This window comes from Macrobrachium nipponense, chromosome 40 (assembly GCF_015104395.2).
Source record: "Macrobrachium nipponense isolate FS-2020 chromosome 40, ASM1510439v2, whole genome shotgun sequence".
NCBI classification, from domain to species: Eukaryota; Metazoa; Arthropoda; class Malacostraca; order Decapoda; family Palaemonidae; genus Macrobrachium; species Macrobrachium nipponense.
Genome location: NC_061101.1, coordinates 34857437 through 34881952, shown reverse-complemented (window position 1 = coordinate 34881952; position 24516 = coordinate 34857437). Strand labels below are relative to the sequence as shown.

Sequence of the window (24516 nt, the reverse complement as noted above, 5' to 3'; positions counted from 1 at the left end):
AAAAATCATGTCCTATATATTGTGGAAGATTGTTATGCAAAGGCAAATTTAGTGGGGCTTTAGTGGACAGTGTTCCCAAAAAAACATGGATGAAATTGGAATCAGAACAGATTGAAAAGTACATTCTGAAATGGAACGAAATCATGTTAAAGAAAGGGGGAGGGGTTTAAAATAAAGGTGAACTCGTTTTACATCTAACTTCATGAAGGGAAAAACTGACATTAGTGCTGCTGATTGATTAAGAGTTTGACCCTATTGTACCAAACAAGTTCTAAAAGGTAAAGCCGGCAATGAAACCTCTGGATTAAAACCATCTAAGTCAACAACATTATTTTATTTTTGTGACCATTTCATGGAATAAATTTATTCATACAATATTGAAGTTATTTTTCATGTGTAACATACAATTAGTCTGGAATGTCAGAGTTCACAATAATAAAGTCAACAATACACTTCCACTCATACTTTTGGTTCATTATCTTGTAAAATGACTTTTGGTCATTTCTAGGACTTGCACAGTAAACTTTACAATTGTTACATTAGTTAAGATTAATATAGTATTGATCCTGAACAGTTAGGATTGACCCATAAGAACCAGATTTGAGTGTTAACTTCAGGTGCTTAAGGAAACATACATTTCTTTCTTAACAATTTTATTTAATAACAAAAAAATCTATCCTTACTACTCAGAAACAATACAAAGTTGATTTCATTTCTACAGGATTCATAATAAAACGTCCGTCTTTTATTCACTTAATAATTATGTGTATTAAACGAAATACACCTTAATATATGCAATGTAAAGGCCCCAAGCCAAAACAATCCAGTGACAAGAGAAGAGAGGATTTTCTCCTTCACCAAACTTGCGGGCCATGAACTTAAAGGTTTCATCCAGTATGATTACTGGGAATGATATTTTTAACACCGCTACCCACTGTGCTACAGACAATGATTGCACCTGGAATACCACCTGCAAAAAATAAAATTACATGAGTAAATAGACAGATTTTGTAATGTAAACATCACCCTACAAGTATACAAACCTGTAAATGGAATGACCCAAGATAATAAGAAGTTAATTTTTTATACAGCACTTGATATCATAACCTTACATGTATATTGGGGACCTTTGATTAGCTGGTAGCTAACAAGTTTGAACTGCATGTCTGCACCACTTCAAATGGAACACAGGGAAAACCTCGCAGTTGCACTATGAAACAACTGTAAGATGGTAAATAGCAAGAAGGAAAAGAGAGATGATGAATGGAGGTAGTAATAGTATGAGAAATGAAAGGGGTTGCTGCTAGGGACCAAAGGGAGACTGCAAAGAACCTTGGGTAATACCTACAGTGCATTGCACCGTAAGAGGTGCACTAATGGCACTTCCCTGCGAGGACTTCCCATGACAAGCCTTCTACTAAAAAACAAAAAAATTATTACTCCCCATGAAAAACCTTTCAAAAGCATGCTGAGGGTTGCTTTACTGTCCATTTACAGTACTGAAGTCTAGAATAATTAACATATTCTATGGTAGCAATATCACTAAGTGTACGTATTTGCAATCTACTGTAGCAATATCACTAAGTGTATTTGCAACAGGAAAATCTACCTTAAAAAAAAAATTCCTTTATACCATTAAAAATAAATTTCCTTCTACCCTGCTGCACTCTTACTTGTGGAAGCAATGCAAATCAGTCGTCACTTCTAAAGTCTACTTGTAATCTGATACTGCTTTAGAAATCTAGCAGAGTTGAGGAAAGAAATTTACCAAAAATTCATAAGCAGCAGCAAAAGCACTAACTTCAATTCCTGTTGTGGGATATAGAGTAAAAAAACAAAGGCCAAAGTAGTAGGAGCATAAAAGCTAAGCCATTGTTGTTTTGATCAATTAACCCTTTAACGCCGATTGGACGTATTAAACGTCGACATAAATTGTCTGTCGGGTGCCGATTGGACGTATGGTACGTCGATAAAAAAAAGGATTTTTTAAAAATTCGCGGAAAAATACTTATGGCCTACCAGGCAAAAACTTTGAATCACACGCCTTGAGGGATGGTGGGAGCTCACAGATCAAGGCGTTGTTTTGTTTACAATCGCTACGCAGGCGCGCAAGCGCGAATTTTTCTTATCGCACTAAAAAGTACCAGTGACACATCTCAAAAATTATTTCGTCACTTTGACATAATTTTTGCACCATTTTAAATTATCCTTTACATGAAGTATTATATATGAAAATGTGCGCAATTTCATGTGGAGTACAACAAAAAAAATACTCTTGATTGTAGCTTTTATCAGTTTTGAAATATTTTCATATAAATAACGATAAGTGCCAAAATTTCAACCTTCGGTCTACTTTGACTATACCGAAATGGTCGAGAAACGCAATTGTAAGCTAAAACTCTTATATTATAGCAATATTCAATCATTTGCCTTCATTTTGCAACAAATTGGACGTCTCTAGCACAATATTTCGATTTATGGTGAATTTATGAAAAATCTTTTTCCTTACGTTCGTGCGGTAACTCTTCCAATAAATATTTTTGTGCGATTGTCCTAATGTTTGCACCCTTTTAAATTTGCCATTACATAAAGTTTTATATATGGAAATGTGCGCAATTTCATGCACAATACAACAAAAAACAACCCATGGTTGTAGCTTTTATCAGTTTCGAAATATTTTCATATAAATAACGTTAAGTGCAAAAATTTCAACTTTCGGTCAACTTTGACTCTACCGAAATGGTCGAAAAACGCAATTGTAAGCTAAAACTCTTATATTCTAGTAATATTTAATCATTTACCTTCATTTAGCAACATCTTGGAAGTCTGTAGCACATATTCGATTTATGGTGAATTTATGAAAAAAAAAATTTTCCTTACGTCTGTGCGGTAACTTCCGAAAAAATCAGAATTTTTTTTGTGTGATTGTCGAAATGTTTGCACCATTTAAAATTAGCTGTTACATAAAGTTTTATATATGAAAATGTGCGCAATTTCATGTAGAATACAACTTAAAATGATTGAAGGTTGTAGCTTTACTCTTTTTTTTTTAAATATTTGCATATAAATCACGATAAATAGAAAAAAAACCACGTTCGGTCAAATTTGACTCTACCAAAATAGTAGTTGAAAAACGCAATTGTAAGCTAAAACTCTTACGGCCTAGTAATATTCAGTCATTTTTCTTCATTTTGAAACAAATTTGAAGTCTCTAGAACAATATTGTGATTTATGGTGAATTTTTGAAAAATATATTTAACTTCCTCCGCCGCGCCGATTCGAAGGCCGGCAAGTCTCCGAAATACGTACATCGCTTATCCTAATATTTGCTCCTTTTCATATTAGCCGTTTTATAGAGTTTCATATATCAAAATGTGTGCAAATTCATGAAGAATACAATAAAAAATAATTGAAGGTTGTAGCTTTTTCCATCTCCGAAATATGTGCATATAAAAAAATATATATATAAAAATTTTGACATTCGGTCAAATTTAACTCATCCGAAATGGTCGAAATCTGCAATTCTAATCTAAAACTCTTACAGTATCATAATATTCAATCATTTGTCTTAATTTTGAAACAAATTGGAAGTCTCTAGAACAATATTTAGATTTACGGTGAATTTTTGAAAAAAAAATTTTTTTTACGTCCGCGCGTTACGAATTCGTACATAATTTTGTGATAATATTTTTCCGGTGTTGCTTTTATTGTTTTACAATATATTATATATCAAAATGATTGCAATTTAGTGTACAATACAAAGAAAAAAAAAGTAACTCGTTAGCTTTGACCGTTTTTGCACAGCGTGATTTGAATATAATTATCTATGATTTTTTTTTTTTCGCTACCATATATTGCATTATTTACATATGATAATGATATTATTTTTCATTTCTGATGGTTGCATATTAAACTTCAGGCAATGACAAAAACATTAGCCAAAAATGAACTCTTAATCTTCAAAACTAAGTGCGCTGTGATTTTTTGAAAAAATTATTTTTTCCGCTTCCGCGCTCACTCCAAACCGGCGCCGGCACACGGGAGAGGTTTTGATTTTTGGGGCTTCGGCGTAAGAGGGTTAAGCTAAAACTCTTACAGTATAGTAATATTCAATCATTTATCTTCATTTTGAAACAAATTGGAAGTCTCTAGAACAATATTTAAATTTATGGTGAATTTTTGAAAAAAACATTTTTTTATGTCCGTGCGTTACGAATTCATGCATCATTTTGTGATAATATTTTCTGTGTTGCTTTGATCGTTTTACAATATGTTATATACCAAATTGATCACAATTTAGTGTACAATACAACGAAAAATAAATTAACTCATTAGCTTTAACCGTTTTGCTCACAGCATGATTTGAATACAATTATATATGAAATTTTGTTTTCACACTCATATATCGAATTATTTATATATGATAATGAGATTTTTTTCATTTCTGATAGTTGCATACTAAACTTCAGGCAATGACAAAAAAAGGAGCCAAAAATGAACTCTTAATCTTGAAAACTAAGCGCGCTGTGATTTTTTGACATACAGGAGATTTTTATTAAACCCCTTCGGCGTTAAAGGGTTAAAATCTAAATAATCGCTTCTCAAATGCCTAGGAGCTTAACAAAACCCAGTCTGAGGTTGGTCATTATCTCCCCAGAAAGATATCGAGCAGAATATACTTCTATCCTCTTGCAAGATGTTTCAAATAGTGAAAATTATGTATAAATGTTAATATGCATTTTTTTTCTAAATAAAAAAAATTATCTTTTACAAGAATACCTCTGCTGCAACTGGTAGTCACAAACTTATTAACAAGGTAGTTAATAATCATTGGTGGGTGAGTGAGGGGGTGGGGGTATCACTCACTCATCTGACTCACTTTGCAAACTCAAGAGACAGAGTGGAAAAAATCACTAATTGTTAAGTAACTCAAACTTTTCATTAGTAAACAAATCAAGCCCTTATGTAGTATTCCTCAAGATGAGCTGGAATTGGTTATTGAAAATTGCCAACAAGATAGTTAGCTGGTAAATAGGAGTACAAATTTTTCAATTTTTCAAGAAGTTATGCAAACCACTGATTTCTTACAGAAAACTCACCAAAGTGGAAGGATAGTCTCTCAACAAACTGGTATGATGAATCTACAAAAAAATGCCATGCTCTTTGTAATCACTGAGAGCAGGTGACAGTAACTCCTTGTAACCTTCTATACAATCTGGCAAGATGCAAGATTGGTAAGGTCCTCAGCAAGAGGGAGATGTATCTGAACTAATATCTACATCAATCTTGATTTACCACAACACACATTTATCCACCTGGTGCCACTAGACACCTGCCCTCATTATTTGTGAACTAAAAAGTTCTCTAGGCAGTTCAGGATGGGCCATTGCCCCTGGCTTTGTGAAAAGCTCTCACCTGGACAGGACGAGTGTCCTCAACTGACAAACTCTCTTCAAATGATTGCTTCATTAAGCCAGAAAGGGTCTTCTGGTCATTACCTTTTTAAGCCCCATGTTAATACAAAGATAGTAACACTCCGACCTAAGAAGTCAGGTTCTCAAGATAAGTGCTGCAAGGTTCAATCTGGACATCATAACAACTCATCTGGCTCCTGCTAACAAACCCTCGGAGAGGGAACAAAATATTATATTTTTCTTGTCAGAACCTGACAGTGTTCTGAGCCTACCACAAACTTGTAAACAAGAAGAATCTAATGTTCTCATTTATCTAAGATACAGAAGACAAGGCTGCTAAAAGCTCCTACAAGCAGTAGGGGTTCAATGCAGAGGCTGCAAAGAGATTTTCTCAATGTTGGTAGACAATTAAGTTTAGAATCTGTTACAAAGTAGTATTTACATCACCTATCAACACACGTAACTAACAGAGAAGAGTAGGCCAGAGATGATCACTGGGCCATTCAACCAAGATGACATATAATGTCCCATGGACTTCTGGAAGGCATTTTCCAAGGGAGTCTAAGTCTGGAATAGAAGACCAGACCATCAGGAGTGCAAGGAAAAATGTTGCTCACCAACACAACAGAATGAACTGTCACATGATCCCAGAATACGGCATTTACTAGAGCTAGCAGTGTTGCTCACATTTCCAATATGTTATTACACAGGTAACTTGCCCTAAACAAGCCTACCACTCGGATTTGCATCCCCATCAACCCTTTGATGCATCCAAGAACAGAAGCATTTCCAGAGGATATAAAAGCAGAGGACTGCTGGACAGGCACTTGGAATTGTGTCCTTTGGATCCATATCCACAAAGCACTAAGTCACTCTGCAACAGAATCTAACATAGAATGAGCAGTTTCCAATTAAACCATGTCTCTAGGACAAACTCATTTGAAGTATAGAGAACCATGACTAGCCTCCAGCCACCCTCTCCACAGGGAAGAGGATCTTAAAGCCCAAACTTTGGGGCATCAAGGTCGCATCCCAATCAGGAGGCGAGTTTGCAGAATGGGTAAGATTACTCAACGCTTATTCAGCGCTTAAGAGAACAACTGAGCCCTTTACTAAAGAGCCCAAGAGGAACTTATCTGGGTGGAGATAACTCCGTAACTCAAACTGAAGAAAATCCTCTCATTATACCAGCAACAGTAGATAGTCCACTTCACCTCATACACATCTGCTCTGGGCTTGCAATCATACAAGTTTGATATGACTACTTTTACATGATAGGTAATCAATGCAGTTATTACTAAGAATCCTGGAATTTGAGATAATCTATATTACCAAGATAACAATACCTTTCCTTATAGTGAAGCTGGCATTGTCATAGGGAAAATGCATTGTAAGTTTCAACAACAGCAATACTTTCTTTAGAATAGTATTCCTTTCAGAATATATGCCTAAAAGGTTTAGTGCATTTATTTAATTTTACTCAATAAAACCTTCCTTTGTAAATAACAATACTAAACAATTTGAAATGTCTGTTTCTATACCTAATGCCATTATAGTCTTTACACTTTTAATTAGTTGCAATAACTGGTGTTAGAATTTCTTGCTATCATTTGCAAAGACCTTGTCTTGGTCACAATGCATATAATTTAGAAATATATACAGACGGTCCCCAGTTATTGGCAGGTGCTGATAATTGAAAACCACCATTAACCAAAACTCGGCAATTTATGGCACCAAGTTTCTGGCACCAATAACTGGTTAATGGTGCCTCTGTTAGGTGTTATGGCGACACAACTCCAGTATTGGCACTTTATGGCACCCGTAACAAAAACTCTGCCTGTTATGGCACCATAAATCACCAATTTTATGGGGCTAGACAAGCGCCATGAAACCAGATTGCCATTAACCCCGCTGATAAATGGGGACTGCCTGTACTTACAGAACAGCTTTTGGTAATATTTCTGAAAGTTGCCCTAAATACCAATGTTCTATTGTAATGCAAAAACCATACAAACTATTCACACCCTTGCTTAAAGTTACTAAGAACAAAAAATGGCCATTGACTGACTTTGGTAGTGCTATTCAAAATTTTGCTCAAAGTTACTTAGAAATAAAATACCATTAACTGACTTTGGTAGTGCTATTCGAAATTTTTAAAGTCAAATATTTAAAGTTTTCCTAAAAGTCAAATATTTCAAGTTTTCCAAATGAATGTCAGCAAACCATGAAAGCCATAACATACTAACACATTATTTCAATTCCCAACAGTTTTTGTGTATACTATAAAATACTTACAGCAAAGATGTCAAAGTACAAGATGATGAAGTGAAGAATCATAGAAAGAGCCATGGCTGCCAGCAGCCACATGTTAACCCAAGGTGGCATAATCACAAGCGACTGATTTTCTGATAAGCTGAAAAGATTCAAATGCATTTTAAGATCACACAAGATACACTGGATATCAATCATTCTTCCATAAATTAAAACTTCTGAAATCTTAAAAAGGGGCTTTCATCTTTAAAGCGTTAACTTAAGCTTGCTCACAACAGGATTTTCTTATAAACAAATATTCATCAGCTTTTCTACTTCAAAAAGTACTTATGCTCTAATTGCAACAAATTTGATTCTATCCATAAACAGCAATATTCTCAGTATGACCTTACCTATTTAAAGCATTGAGCATCTCAATGGTGACTAGTACAGACAATGCCATGGTCATGGGAGCTGGGTGACTGAATATGGCACAATCTAGACCCTTGAAGTTGTCTGGATCAGTTGGACATGATAAATGATGAGAAAGTTGATAATAATTCACCTGAGGTCCAGTTGGGTCATACATAAACCACCATGATGCAGCAAACACAGTTGCAACACCCACATAACATCCTATGGCCATGTATCGGAAAAAGAGCCAGCCGGAGATTAGCGATTCATCACCTTTGCGAGGTGGCTTACTCATAATATCAAGGTCTGGGGGGTTAAAGCCAAGAGCTGTTGCAGGAGGGCCATCAGTGACAAGATTAACCCACAAAAGCTGAACTGGAATTAGGGCCTCAGGTAATCCTAGGGCAGCAGTCAAAAATATAGATACTACTTCACCAATGTTAGAAGAAATTAGGTACCGAATAAACTGTTTCATGTTGTTGTAGATGGCTCGACCTTCCTCCACTGCAGCTACAATTGATGAAAAGTTATCATCTGCAAGAACCATTTCTGAAGCAGATTTTGCTACAGCTGTACCAGAGCCCATAGCAATACCAATCTCAGCCTTTTTCAAAGCAGGGGCATCATTCACACCATCACCTGTCATTGCAGAAATCTCATTTTCAGCCTGAAGATACTCTACAATTTTTGACTTATGGAAAGGCTCTACACGCGAAAACAATCGTGCTCTCATACATGCTGCTCTTTGTTCTGCAATGCTCAACTCATCAAACTCTCTACCCGAGTAAGAAAGCCCAGTCAAGTCCTCGTGATCCTCAAATACCCCAATACGACGACATATAGCTTCAGCAGTAGCTTTGTTGTCACCAGTAATAACAATTACACGAATACCAGCAGCTCGACACCTTCTAATGGAGTCACGAACTTCTTTTCGAGGAGGATCCAACATACCAACTACACCAACAAATGTCATATTTGTTTCATACAGGTGGAATTTGTTAGAGTCAGTCAAGTCCATATTCTGAGGATTCATAGGTGAATCAATAGTAGCAAGACCTAAACAACGCAAGGTGTCACGGCCACCACCATAAGCACGTGTCACAGTCATGATCTTTTCTCTTACTTCAGGAGTTAGAGGAAGTGTTTGAGAACCAACTCTAACAAGAGAGCAACGATCTAGTACGCTTTCTGGAGCTCCTTTAACAAACATTTTTGGTCCTGTTCCTATGTGACTAGACTGCATAGGTATACAATAGCAGGACATTGACTTTCTATCACGTGAAAATTCTAGAGTGAATTCTTTCTTCCACCTTCTTTCCATATCCTGTTTGGTCAAGGTAGCAGCTATCTGTCGAGATATGCCAAACTTATTCTGAGAGTGTGGATTCATTTTCTCAGCCAAAACTATAAGAGCTGTTTCTGTAGCTTCACCAACTTTTTCAAACATGTTCTTGAACTCGTTAAAATCTATGGTCGAATCATTACACAGAACAGCAATAGTAGCCAACTCTTGAAGTCCTTGAAAATCAGCACCGTTAACTTTAGCACCATTTAGGTATATGTCACCTACTGGTTCATAAGTTGAACCTGTAATTTCAAATTCCAAGAGAGAACAATTGTTCCCATCAACTTTATCCATGACAAACATGCGAGAGACAGACATCTGGTTGGTGGTCAGAGTTCCAGTCTTGTCAGAGCATATAACAGATGTACAACCTAAGGTTTCCACAGAAGGCAAAGACCTAACAATTGCATTCTTCTTGGCCATTCGACGAGTTCCCAGAGCCAAGCAAGTAGTGATAACAGCTGGTAATCCTTCTGGAATGGCAGCAACAGCCAAAGCAACAGCTATTTTAAAGTAATAAATTGCTCCCTTAACCCATGAGCCACCATGGACAGGGTCATTGAAATGACCAATGTTGATTGCCCACACAGCAACACAAATAACTGAGATAACCTTTGATAGTTGTTCTCCAAATTCATCTAATTTCTGCTGAAGAGGTGTCTTCATCTCCTCAGTTTCAGCCATCTGCGTGCGAATCTTGCCTGAAAATGCAACAGACTTCTCATTAATATCATAAAAAAAATTATTAACACTATAAAAAAACTGTACATAACACCACATATAATTAAAAGAAATGATCACCCTCATTAATCATAGTCTTCCATAGCTAATTAAATAAGTAATCACAGTTAACAATAATGATGTTTCAGATTACCCTAGACATCTTCTTGGATACCTGCATTACAACTGACACCAATTAAATACAGTAGATTCAGGGTCTTCTATGCAACTACTGCATAAATCAAAGCTCAGATTTTTAGAGTTAATGTTAATGTAGAAAAGTTTCAATGAAACAAATGTTCTGCTAACACTGAAAATTTTCAAAGACACCAAGACTGCTAAAGCTGAAAATTTTCAATGAAACCAATGTTCTGCCATGTGTCAAATAACTTTGTAGTTTTCAAGTGTAGCTTACATGAGTGCCCATCTAAACCCCACTTTTAGTAATGATTTTATTCACATAAAATACCCATCTTTTTATTTCTTTTTTATAGATTCAACACAGTTAATAAATATCATATCCCAAATTACCCATATTTTTATTGCTTTTTTATAGACTCAACACTATTAATAAATATTATATTCCATTTTCCATAAAAATAGCAATTAAATGAAATTTAGTGCAAATAAAAATGAGATTACATTGGCAAATGTTGAAAAACTAAATAGCCAATAACTTTAGTAAACAAAAAAAAATTTAAGCGATATGTATTTCATGACTGCATCTGACAATGGAAAAATTGGCAAAGTATGCCAAAAAGATGGAAAGTGCCTCCTTTTCAAGGAACAAACAAAACTGACATAATAACACTAACATTCTTATGCATATTCAACACTATTAATAAATATCATATCCCAAATTAACCATCTTTTTATTGCTTTATATAGATTCAACACTATTAATAAATATTATATTCAATTTCCATAAAAACAGCAAATCAATTAAATTTAGCGCAAATAAAAATGAGATTACATTGGCAAATGTTGAAAACCCAAATAGCCAATAACTTTAGTAAACAAAAAAAATTAAGCGATATGTATTTCATGAATGCATCTTATAATGGAAAAATTGGCAAAGTATGCCAAAAAGATGGAAAGTACCTCCTTTACAGGGAACAAACAAAACTGACATAATAGCACAAACATTCTTATGCATATACTTATACAAATTAACTTCAGTAATGTTACACTGATTTGATTGTTATTATTATAATAAGAAGCTTTCCATTTTATTTATTAAATTACAGCTCTAAAAATTTTATAACTGACAGAGTATCTTAAATGATATTTCCAAAACCTGACAGTAATTATCAATTATATTCTGGGCTTTCACATAAAAAAAAAGGTTTAACTGTTATTGTTATTCTATGATCTGTATACACGTAGGGACTGGATCTTGTGGACTATTCATCAAATATCCATGGGTCAAACATGAGAGGCCAATTCTAAGAAGTCATAACTACTTGAGTGTCTGTCCATTTGATATAATGAATTCCATATTCCAACACTGAGTTTGATGTTTTAATTTGTTACTATCATGTACCTTGTTACATAAACTACTGATTCAGAGCCGATGAAACGAGTTTTCAGCAACACCTTTTTATCAAAGCATCGGAAGAAGATAAAAGTTGGCAAGTGTGTATTAATAACCCTACCTAATTTTTACAAGTATTACGTAGTGCCTAAATTATAGTTTTGATATTTATAAAGTAAAATTAAGTTGCCAATCCTGGAACCAAGAAAATCACAGAAAAGTGTCCTGAAGCCATTCATGATGTCAACATATCATGTCATGAGGCTCCACCCATCCACCAGGTAGGCAGTAAGTCACTAACAGGTGAATGGATATGCTTACACAGTCTAGGCTTTAACATATTCGATAATGGGCAGCAGGATATGTGTCACCATGGTTGCAAGACTGCATTTGTGCTACAGCTTGCCACTTTGTATACAAGCAAGAAGAGATACAGCAAGATTTACTAGAGTGCAAATAGGTAATTATTTCTGTATTAGGTAATAGTTACTTGGCAACACTCATCTCTTGATGCAGGAAATAGAAGGCGGAAGTGTTGAAACCTGAGCTAAAACAAAACAGATTGTCTCTTTGTATTCCAGCCCTGAATAGATGTAAGTAGACCTAACAAATGATCTATACACTAGTTCAATATGTGAATGAATTACATACACTGAATTATTTGAAAAGTAAAATGAATACGAATATCAAGAAAACACCAATGAAATCTCCACAAAATAATAAAAAAAATACTGAGAATGATAATGCAATCAAAGGAATGACGACAAATCCTGCATGCCATCACTGATATTGCTGAAGCCCAGGATGGGTATGACTATCAATTGGTGAATATGTCATTGGCAAGTGGGCAGAGCCACAGTGAAGAGATGTTTTCCCCATATGTAAACTTCTCATCACCATTGAGTGGAGCCTCATGTTATCCACATGTATGTTAAGATCACTATTGCATTCAAAACCCTTACCTGCAATTTTGATGACTGGCATAGGAGACTAATTTCTACTTTGACAAGTGCCACAACTATTGAACTTGGGTACTAAATACTGCTTGCAAAAATTAGGTCGGGTTATAAAATATACACTAGCCACCTTTCATCAGCTCTGAATCCTTTAGTAGGAATATCTACTTGTGATCCTGCCAAAGTTGTTGTTAAAGTTCCCATGTCTACTAGGACATGAATCCAGCATACATACTTCTACTACATTTACCATCTTCACACTATTTCTTAAGTAAAAATATGATTTGTTGTAAAAAGGGTATTTTTTATTACAATTTTAAAATCTTTCTATGGCACTTCTAGAATAGCTAGTAATTATGGATTTCTTCAACGGAATGTCTACAATCATTTTAATGGTTGATCCTATTGCCCATACCTCGGCTGCAAAAACAGAAGCATTCTTAGGCAAGAAAAAAAATTGGTATCTTTTGTTAGCTGATTAGCCTGCAAATCCTATGACTTAAGAGGATTTGGTCCCACATTTTTTTTGTTATATTTCAAAAATGTACAAGTTCATATCTTATGGATAATCCAAGGTGGAAGTAACTGGTACAGTCTCCACTGGAAAAGGTGACGAGTGACTTTTATATATAAATCTCTTTAAGCATAACTTTTTTTATGGTCAATCATTATTATGTCACAATTAGTTACAAGGTGGTTCACCATTTTCAACTTGGATTATATAGAAGTCTGGAGATGTAAAAGCTCCAATGCATATTCTCAGTCCCACATCAAGAACTGGATCTTAACTCTTCAAAAATTGTATCTGAGGCTGAACAAACATCTGACATCCATAGTCGAGGGTCGACATGACAGTTCATTTCTAGTGATATAAAGATAAGTCTGTTGTCTCCCTACTTTGCGAGATTATTTATCACATTTAGTGCATTTAGCATTTGGCCTTTACATAGGCTATATGGGCCTTCCAGTTTAGGTGTGTCAAAAATAATGCATGAACTTTTTTTTTTTATCTAACTTAAAGGTATATGTTGTCTAACATTAAAGTAAATTTCTTTGCTTTTTTTCTCCTTGGTAATGTTGTCTAATATTAAAGAAAATTTCTTAGCTTTTTTTTTTTTATCAATTGGCATTTTTATAACATGATTGCTGTTGTGTTTTTGTCTTTTCTATGGAATTGGAAACTTACTGATGAGGCCCACATGCACATGCATATTCTTACTAAAGCATTTGTGATGAGACATTCTACATGTCTTATGTCTCAAGATAGTATATAACAAGATTGTCCATAATTATATTTTTTTTACTCCAACTGGTAGCTGACTATACTGACATTTTTTGCTAGAGGGGGAGGCTGGTATTAAGGTCACTTTCCTCTGAACTACAAATTCAAGGGAGTAGTAAGTCCTCAAATATAATTAAGAAACAGTAAGTAGTTGACAGGTATGGACTGTTAAGAGAGTTCTCAATGAAAATTGCTGTGTTAATGTTTGAAATATCTGCATTGGTATCATAAGTTGTTAAATCCAATTTTATAAAATGAACTGTATTTTCCTAATGTACGGAATAAATGAGTACCCAAGTTAACTAGCACCCTTGATGACCGTGACAGAAACAAAGGTAGAAGACACAAGTATCTTACACAGTATTGAATATATATTAGAGAACAGAACAGAATATAGAATTTAGCCCCAACACTAAGTGCTGGGACATATGAGGTCATTCAGTGCTGAAACAGAAATTGACATTTAGAAGGTTTGAAAAGTGTAACAGGCGGAAAACCTCACAGTTGCACTACAAAACAATTGTTAGAGGGTGAAAAGTATGTTAAAGTGTCATGTCAAAAATCTCAACATATAATAATTTCAAATACATTTATGGAAAATCATACTGGCACTCGCCCTAAGTTCTGAAATGTGGGTACTCACCAATAGCAGTTCCTAGTCCAGTTCCAATGACAATGCCCAAAGCTTTTCCTGCAGCCACATTGGTGCCAGAGAAGAGAATGTTTTTCTTGTCCTGTGGAGAGAAGAAATTTTCTCATCTTCATTACAAAACTAATTTGCTTCTTAATATTAATGGACTAAATTTTTTCCAAATTTCTCCCTTTACACACACACACAGACACACACACACACTTACACTTGGTTTTACGGTTCACTAAAATTTACACTACATAGATTATCTTTAGTTTTGCATAATTACTGTGAGGGAGGTTCTATAACGAGAATATTAAAAATAACATCCCTTATCAATAGAAATTTAAGAGCAAAGCAAAATAGAAAAATAATGTGGGAACAAGCAAAGTTAATGGGAGATGAAGCAAAAGGATGAAACCTTTAATGTGACAAAGTACTGTAGTAAGTAAACACAACATAATCAGTATGAGTGATGTCCCCACAGGAAAACACTGGGATCACACAGAACCACCAAAGGCAAGCAAAAAATGATTTGTAATAAAATATAGTTAGTTGTAATGTTTAATGGTAGAAAACTTTTTTTGTCCTAATCATACATATATTTGGGTAAATTTCTTTTTTAATTTCAGTTATCAGCCAGATTTCTCCTTTCAACTGACTTTTTTTTATTATTTTTTTTAGCACAGATGCACAAGATTCCAAGAATGTCTATAAACAGACAAATTTTCACATAACTATTCCAGTACCAGACAAAGAATTCTGGTTTTTAGAGAATGATAACACCACATTCTTACATATACATAACAAATTAAGTCTGATGCCCTTCCACTACAGCAATATACAAAACAGCTTACATTTCAGCTTTCCAGTGTCAGTTGGCCATCCTACATATTCTGTTCATTCAGTCAACATTCATTCTGACATAAACTAAATACCTTATGTTAGTATGTTCAACCATGCTTAAATCCCTAATTCATATCCCTGTCCCTGAATGCACTTAGTACAATAGCATACAATGACAAGAATTATGTTTTGTAACAAAACCTGCAATATTAAGAAACTTGAAAAACGACAAAATTATTTTCTTAAACAAATAGCTTTGCTTTTCTTTTGTAGTAATTCATCAAAATGTACTAGTGTTCTTAACCATCAGGGTTTGTGAATGCAGTCATATATGTGTTCATGTAAATACTGTCACAAGAGTGGGTGTTTTAATTAAACAAAAGATTATAATCTATTAAGTCATAAGCCTGACTGGTAGTCTAGGACATTTAAGAGAGAGAGAAAGAGAGACCCCTTATATGGTTTATCTGAAACAATTAACTTGTGTTGCAAAAACTTGTCTTTTTTGTCACAAGGCAGTTACTGAACTATTTCCTCCTTGAGTGGCTGCATATGCCTATATGATCTACGATCTACAAAAGCACTTTGGGACTGACATGAGTCAGAGACCAAGTTTTTAACACTAAAAGGTTAATCAGAGTTAGGATAAACCCACAGTTTACCAAGCAAGGAGCTTTTATCTAAGGATACCTAATGTATTAATCAAGTTGATTACGCTTTCAGGTTTTGAACAGAGGCACACAGTTCATGAAAAAATACTTATAACCTAATTTACATCCCTGGGCTTACCATGAATGAATGAAAAGGGAGTTACGAAGTGAAAAAAGAACCCTCATCTTCTCCAAAGGATAATACTTAGCCCACTACAATTACCAATACCAACAAATTCAAATCTATCAAATCGTGAGTAACATCTCATAAATAAATAAAACTCACAAAGGTGGACAAGAAATGCAAGATACCTGCATTCAAAACAGAAGACATCCATTTATGTTGACAATAACAAGAGTAGAGAGGGGTCTGATTTTGTGGACTAATGCTCTTTCCTGTTCTACTTTGCCACCTTGAATCTTTGCTATATGTCAGGCAAAAAAGTATGCCACCAGTGTCCAACCATGACTTTCCCAAACATTATATGAATCTTGCTGACCCTTCTCAATAAAAATTCCAGTAGACAGATCATCTACAGTGTAAGCTCCTATAACTCTAGATAGTAGTCATTGAAGAAAAAGAGGAAATTCATAATCACAGAAACAGGAAATGACTAGATCAGACCCTTTCTGTGCACCAATCATAACATACGGGATTGGCTCAACTTGGTGAGGTGGATTTTATTATTTGAAGTTCTACATGATCCTGGATGGTTGTGACATTTCTGAATCCATTAGCTCCTACAATTATGAGTGGCTCATCTTTGTCCATCTTATTGCCACCATTTAAGCCGCTGATAAAGATGTGTCACTCAACAACTTGTTGACAGATTCTTGGCTGGTGTCATGGGGTACTAACTTGCAGATTCAGAAGAATCCTCTCCTTCACAGGCACAACTGCAATCAAACAGTTCTTTACACTGCATCTAGGTGGTGGAGGGAAATATTGCTCATGATGTTGTTTACCCCAAGATGATGGACCATAAAGTCACAATCAGTGGTGTCCTTCACCTGAAGTTTGTCATGGATCCTACTAGTCTTACATGAGGAGCTATTAACCTTAAAATGGGATGACTGCTAATGCTCTTTTTATGTGAATTAGAGCAGTCATGGCCACAGCTGCTACTGAAGCCACTATACAGAAGACAATCATCATCACTAACATGATTGCTTCTGTGACAATGGTAGGAATGTGGAAGACTTAAGAGTGGTTCCGATGATGATAACCTTCTGACACCCAACTGGGCACTCCTTTCAGTTTTAAAGATGCCACCTATAACACTAACAACTCTTGAAAGAAACTGTTCCCTAAGATTCTCATAAGTGACTCTGATTGGAGTCAGATTTTTATGAGGGCAAATGACGTCGGGAACTGGGATATGAATACTGTACTTACTAATAACAGAAATCACTACTCAACCATTATAGTCAATGAAAAGATGTAAACAATTATCTAGCAAAATATCACAAAAATTAGTATAAAAATATTAAAACGTTGTCAAAGCAAGAAGAAAACCCTACTAGTGAAGAGACATATTTAATGCTAAAATGACAACTCCTTGAAAATGCAAAATAATACAAATACCATAAATTAACCAAAAGCCAAAACCACAGGGCATAGTAGTACAAAAAGCTAGCTTGCCCTGTGCTGAAAATGCAGTAAAGAATACTAATGGAAGGGATTCTCAAACCAGTTAAGTATCACAACATAATCAGTGAACAAGAAAAAACCCTAGAAATAAACTGCCTGTCCAGGTACAGAAATTACATTCTATCAAAGGAAAAAAAGGCTGTAAAAGGATGAATGTCGCATTAAATTTCCATGCTACTTCTGTCTGTTAGACAACAAACTGTTTAGTCTTGAGACATTTGAGATAATGAATGTGGAACATGTATGAATGACGGGTTGTGGAAAAACAAGCGATGTTGTTACAAAACAAGAAATCTGAAGAAATTATAAACATATACTATGGTTGTATGGCCTTAATATGAAGTGTTGTAGTAAAGTATACCTTGTAAATTATAAATACCACAAGTCAATTCAAGAACATGATGCTCTTTAAAATATTACTATGGTGAATAACTCCTTTTACTGGACTTGATATGCTGCTGTACTGAATGAAGTCAGTGCATTTATATTACTGTCACTAGACTCACTACCAAGAACTCAAAGTTGAATCTAAAATTATTCAGAACTTTAATTTTCCTTACGTTGGACAATGGATTTCATATTAGCCAAAGAGATGAAAATTTTTTCCTACAATGTACTCATCAAAAAGGATGCCTTCAGTTTGAGGAAAAACTCTACACAGAAACAAATGAAAAACAGGATATACCTGAGGTATCTTTGAATGTAGAACTGTACTGCAAGTAATACATTACGTCATAAAAGATGGTGTGGATGAAAGACTTAGAAATCTAAATAATTTGACAAATAAGAGAAGCTTTAATCCTTACGGAGAAATGACAGATTCTGACAAGGTGTGACTATGCTGCACCTCATGGATGATCAAATTTTAAGTGATGAAGTAGCAGAAAGATGTTGGCCCAACAGTTGGAAAAGACTGGGATGGTTTGCATTGACTGATTAATAGACTTTTGCCATACATGCCAAGCACTGGGGCAACTAAGGCCATTCAATACTAACGGAAATGGACAGTGACAAGGACTGAAAGGTATAACAGAAGGAAAACCTCGCAGTTGCACTATGAATCGTTAAGAGTGGGTGGACAGTAAGATGGAAGGAAAAAAATATGAATGAAGGTACAGTAAAAGGAGTGAAAGGGGGTTGCAGCTAAGGGCCAAAGGGACACTGCAAAAAACCTCAAGTAATGCATGAGGTGCACTGAAGGCACCAAACCCCCACTGAGGGGAAATGGCTTGGATGGATGAATTGTAGAATTTAGGACAAGGCCAATCGCTGGGACCTATGAGGTCATTCTGCACTGAAAAGGAAATGGACAGTAAGGAGGTCTGAAAGGCGTAACAGAAGGGAAACCTCGCAGTTGCACTGGAAACAATTGTTACAGAGGGTGGAAAGTCAGATGGAAGAAAGAGAATATGAACAGAGGTACAGAAAAAGGAATGAACAAGGTTGCAGCTGGGGGCTGAAGGGATGCTGCAAATAACTTTAAGCAATGCCTACAGTGCACTGTGTGAGGCACAGTGACAGCATTAACCCCCCTACAGGGCCAAAATGCTTTGGACAATCATGAAGAATGGGTACAAACGAACATCTAGATCATAAAGCAATTTTGCAAGAAAGCTTAGGAGGGTAAAGGATGATGGTAAAGAACTAATTTCACATGTAGCCCCATGAAAAGAAAATTTGACAAAAAAAAAGTAATACCTTCAAATATAGTAAATTTCTAAAGCCTAAAAATACAGTTCAAGAAATTCACCAAGGCATGAATATTTACAAAATTCAAATACACTGCTCCTAACTGAACACCATATTACTGTCAACAGTAATTGAAACCTACCAAAAATGGTGATTAATGAAGAAATTTATACATATCACTAACAAAACCTGATGGCTTAAAATACCAAGATTCAAAATTATATTTTCAAAAGACAAGTCAAAAAGATTGCCAAATAACCTTCAAGTGGTTTCTCATCCCAAAACTACTGCTACATACAATATGTTCACACCAGAAAATAATGCCTAAGACTACTCATAAATAAACAAACATTCTCCTCTAACAGTTTTCAAACATACTACTGAACTATGCTTCAAGGCAGGCATTTTATACAACTACAAAATAAATGGCTTCTACATACTGCCATCACAGTACACCAGGTGCCGTAATTACTAAAATAACATTGAACAGGATTTCACAAATACAATTTCCAAGTGCAGTGACTAAATACAATAGAGTGAATCTCGAGCAAACAAGTGAAACACATAAGAGTACATGATTTTTGCCATATTTAACAATGCCCTTGTTACCAATTTTCATTTAATTGTCTTTCAAAGATGTAAATGTAATATAGAAGATAATTTCTGTTTACACTGCTCCTGTTGTGTACTTTCAAGTTTATGATAAGATGTTCACTATTTACAGAATGCACAAGTATATACAAACATTTGATAATAATCTGAAGTTACCACCTGTCATATTTCATCAGTTTCTCTGGGTGCATTATCTTTCCTCACTTTAACCTAACTACTACAACTGGCCAGTGATACACTATCTCCTCTACAATAATCTACTTTCCATAAAGACAGATTCAATCTAAAAACTGCAAACATTATAATAATATTAATGTTATTTGTGCTGAATAAATATGGAACAAAATCAACACCCACATCACTCACACATTTATTAAAAGTAAATCATGACATTCCAGATTTAGCACATTCCAGAATACCTCTTACAATGGCTTAACTTCCTAGGTTTTATGGTGCCTGACTACTAATGAGTAAATGACCAAGTCAACAATCTGTAGTCCCAATATGTATGTATGTATGTATATGTATATACATGTATGTATATACATACATATATATATTATATATAAAAGAGGATCGAGTCTGTTACTAAGTGCACATGAAATGCATATGGAACCAATCAACTCTCAAAAAACAATTCACATGTGCAAAACCTTTAACTTTTTGGATCATTTCTAATACATTGATGCATTCACTTCACAACTGGCCTCAGTGTCATTTTGGCACAACACTTTCTTGAATCTTTTTCATTTATTTACTTATACAGGTATCAAATCATTAACTTTTGGATGACATCATGAGAGGTCAGAACTAAGACTATGATATGGTGGGCAGAATGCACAACCCATCCATGGTCCACCAAAAAGGACAATGGCTCAGTCTGCTTCCTTGCAGTTGCTTTTCTGATGCATGCCATCCTTGATCTTTCATTCTTTCATTTTGCACCATTAATACAATGCAAGTTACTTTTCGTTAATATTTTGTGATGCTGTGTGAAAACCACTTGAGAAATACATACAGTACTATTATTTGAAAACACTAAGTGTTAAGAGTAGTACTATCATTCACAGGCAAGTTACCTGCAAAAGATTATAAAGATGCAAATGGATGCAATGGAAGTGAATTTGTATTTACTTGTTATGTAACTTTACAGTAACTTTCACTGACCCCTAATAAATATCAGTTATATTTAGTGTGATGTGTTTAAATTGTTGGACCGAGCTGTCCTAGATATACAAAAATGTTTTAAAGCTACTTTTTTATACATTTTGGTGAACTCACAATGATAACAGGTCCAATACAACACCACCACCACCATCACACCATGAAAATAACTGTCAACACAGATCAAATGAAATATGGGTTATATAATTTCCAGTCCAAAAATTATTTGACTCTCACATTATGAATTTACAACCTTTAAATGACCAGAGTGTCAAACACAATGGAAGTCCAAGAAATGCATGCATAAACTCTAAGACAGGACTCTTTCAAACTCTTGCAAGGAATACAGGTAGCTTATTATTGTAAACCAATTTAATATATTTATTCTTAACTCATTTCTAGACTCACTGCCCTCAATCAAAGGAAGGGTGCAAGGACCATAAAATTAGTCTACAAGGGGTTTATTAACCCTTAAACGCCGAAGCGGTATTTTAAAAATCGTCTCCCGTATGCCGGCAGCGTTCGCGAGAGCGCCGGAGCGGAAAAAATTTTTTTCAAAAAATCACAGCACGCTTAATTTTCAAGATTAAAAGTTCATTTTTGGCTCCTTTTTTTATCATTGCCTGAAGTTTAGTATGCAACAATCAGAAATGAAAAAAAACAATACCATTATCACCTAACATGGAAATTATTGAGGGAAAATTGAATTATGGACTGCGCGAAAATAAAATTTCATATATAATTGTATACAAATTGCTGTGAGCAAAACGATTAAAGCTAACGAGTTAGTTTTTTTCGTTGTATTGTACACTAAATTGCCATCATTTTGGTATATAATACATTGTAAAACAACGATCAAGGCAACACAGAGAAAATATTATCACAAAATGATGCATGAATTCGTAACGCGCGGACATAAATTTTTTTTTTAAATTCACCATAAATCGAAATATTGTGCTAGAGACTTCCGTGTTGCAAAATGAAGGTAATTGATTGAATATTACTAGACTGTAAGTGTTGTAGCTTACAATTGCAGTTTTCAACCATTTCGGTCGAGTTAAAGTTGATCGAAGGACGAATTTTTTCTATTTATCGTTATTTATATGAAAATATTTCAAAACTGATAAAAGCTACAACCATGGGTCGTTTTTTTTGTATTCTACATAAAATTGTGCACATTTTCATATATAAAACTTTATGTAACGGCTAATTTAAAATGGTGCAAACATTACGACAATCGGACGAAAAAATTTATTATTTTTTCGGGAGAGTTACCGCGCAGACATAAGGAAAAAGTTTTTTTCATAAATTCACCATAAATCGAAATATTGTGCTAGAGACTTTCGATTTGCTGTAAAATGAAGGTGAATGATTGAATATTACTAGAATACAAGAGTTTTAGCTTACAATTGAGTGACAAAATAATTTCCGAGATGTGTCGCTGATGCTTTTTAGTGCGAGAAGAAAGAAATTCGTGCTTGCGTGCCTGGGTAACGATTGTAAACAAAACAACGCCTTGATCCGTGAGCTCCCAGCATCCCCAAGGCGCGATTCAAAAGTTTTCACCTAGTAGGCCTATAACTATTTTTCCGCGAATGTGTCGCTGATGCTTTTAGTGGAGAGAAGAAAAAGAAATTTGTCTTGCGCCTGGGTAACGATTGTAAACAAAACAACGCCTTGATCCGTGAGCTCCCAGCATCCCCCAAGGCGCGATTCAAAAGTTTTCGCCTAGTAGGCCTATAACTATTTTTCCGCGAATTTTTTAAAAAACTTTTTATATCGACGTATATACGTCCAATTGGCACCCAACAGACAATTTATATAGACGTTTAACAAGTCCAATCGGTGTTAAAGGGTTAATGCAAAGTATAAAAAGATGAGGCAGCCCTGAAGAACATTATTTGGTTCTTCAAAGTTCACACAATGGCCGACCTTAAAATCTACCATAAGGATCCGATGACTGCCCAGTACCTTATGAAGAACAGCCCGTTCCTCAGCAGCGATCCCATGAAGAGGAGAGGACTCGTATACCAAATGCTGTACCCCAAGAATGGATGCCACCATTCTTACACTGGTATGGCCACAACTATCCTCTTCAAGAGGATCACCAACCATCTACAAGAAGGGCAGTATAAAGAATACCACAATCCTCAATAGCAATATGGACCAATGCTGCCTCCAATACAAGGAGACCCTTCCAATTCTTCAGTCAAAACCCACACTCAGTTCTACTTAAGGAAACCCTCCCCCCTGCCAACCACTGTCAGAACAACTAGGAACACCCAAGATAACACTACCCTGTCCACCCACTCTCCTCCTCGAGCCACGAGCAGAGGCCTCTAGCGCCAACCAATCAGAGTTCCCCCTTGGTCAGCCAGACTTGCAACCAATATGAGAGCTCACAGTTTACTTCTGCCCCAAGTTTCTTTCACTGGTCAGATAATATACAAAATCCCTAAACTGGACAGTTAAGGTCAAGATAAAAATATTATTTGGTAGAGGACATGTTTGAAGAGGTATTGTTTAGTAAACAGAAATATGACCATAAGTATGTAAACAGGAAGTCTTGTTACGTCTGGTGTCTTGAGAGGTCCATTTAGGTTAACTTAAGTAGGCTTTTAACAGCCTTTTAGCTTTTATGGAGAGGGTAAGACTCAAAAATATATCTTATACAGTCACTACTGTACACTTAAAATCAATGCTAACATGAACTTGCTGAGTGTACAATTTCATGATTTGTTGGTGAGAATTTTGAAAGTTACAGGTAACTTCCTCTTATAATATAAAGCCTGATGCTGAGTTAAAGGTTTCTAAAGTTAACTCAAATAAATGAAAATCATCCAAGGTAAAGCACTAACAAAATACTCGATACTCTTTTTCACATGCACAAAATTCATATCACATCACTTACATTATATACTGTAAGTCATGTAAGTGAAAACTTCCTCATTGTCGTAATTTTATGTGATAATACAAGAATTCCTACTTTTATGTAATGGTGCCAAAACAAAGTGGTTTATTAGTAAAGTTCATAGTTTTCCAATAGAACATGTTTAGAGTTAAAGATACACATCCTACCCACACCTATTAATAGAAGAGCTTGGAAGCTTTGAAGGGGATGTACATAAAAAATCTTGACATGAAAAATTATGCATCAGTAATTAAAATCATTAAAACTGTAGCATACAAAGATAGCTAGTGTTTTAGATAAAAGGGGGATGGGTCTCATGACTAAGTATGCTGTAGATTAATAATAATTGCATAGAATTGTAAAATATTTTTTATAAAAGTATTTTTATACAAGCCCATTAATCTACATGCCTGTATTCATATCCCAAATGACCTTAGTCTTTTATGT

General features: G+C 35.1%; 1 protein-coding gene across 3 annotated transcripts in view; it reads right to left on the bottom strand.

Moving 5' to 3' along the window:
- Nucleotides 1–319: 319 nt before the first annotated feature.
- The window catches only part of LOC135212079 (calcium-transporting ATPase sarcoplasmic/endoplasmic reticulum type-like), a 71318-nt gene continuing 47121 nt past the window's right edge, over nucleotides 320–24516 (bottom strand). For all 3 annotated transcript variants that reach the window (XM_064245437.1, XM_064245436.1, XM_064245438.1), the window contains 4 exons: nucleotides 14559–14649; nucleotides 8078–10124; nucleotides 7710–7827; nucleotides 320–970 (listed from right to left, as the gene is read on the bottom strand). In XM_064245437.1, the coding sequence (XP_064101507.1) occupies nucleotides 770–970; nucleotides 7710–7827; nucleotides 8078–10124; nucleotides 14559–14649 (2457 nt within the window). In that variant the 3' untranslated portion in view covers nucleotides 320–769. The remainder of the gene's footprint in view (nucleotides 971–7709; nucleotides 7828–8077; nucleotides 10125–14558; nucleotides 14650–24516) is intronic.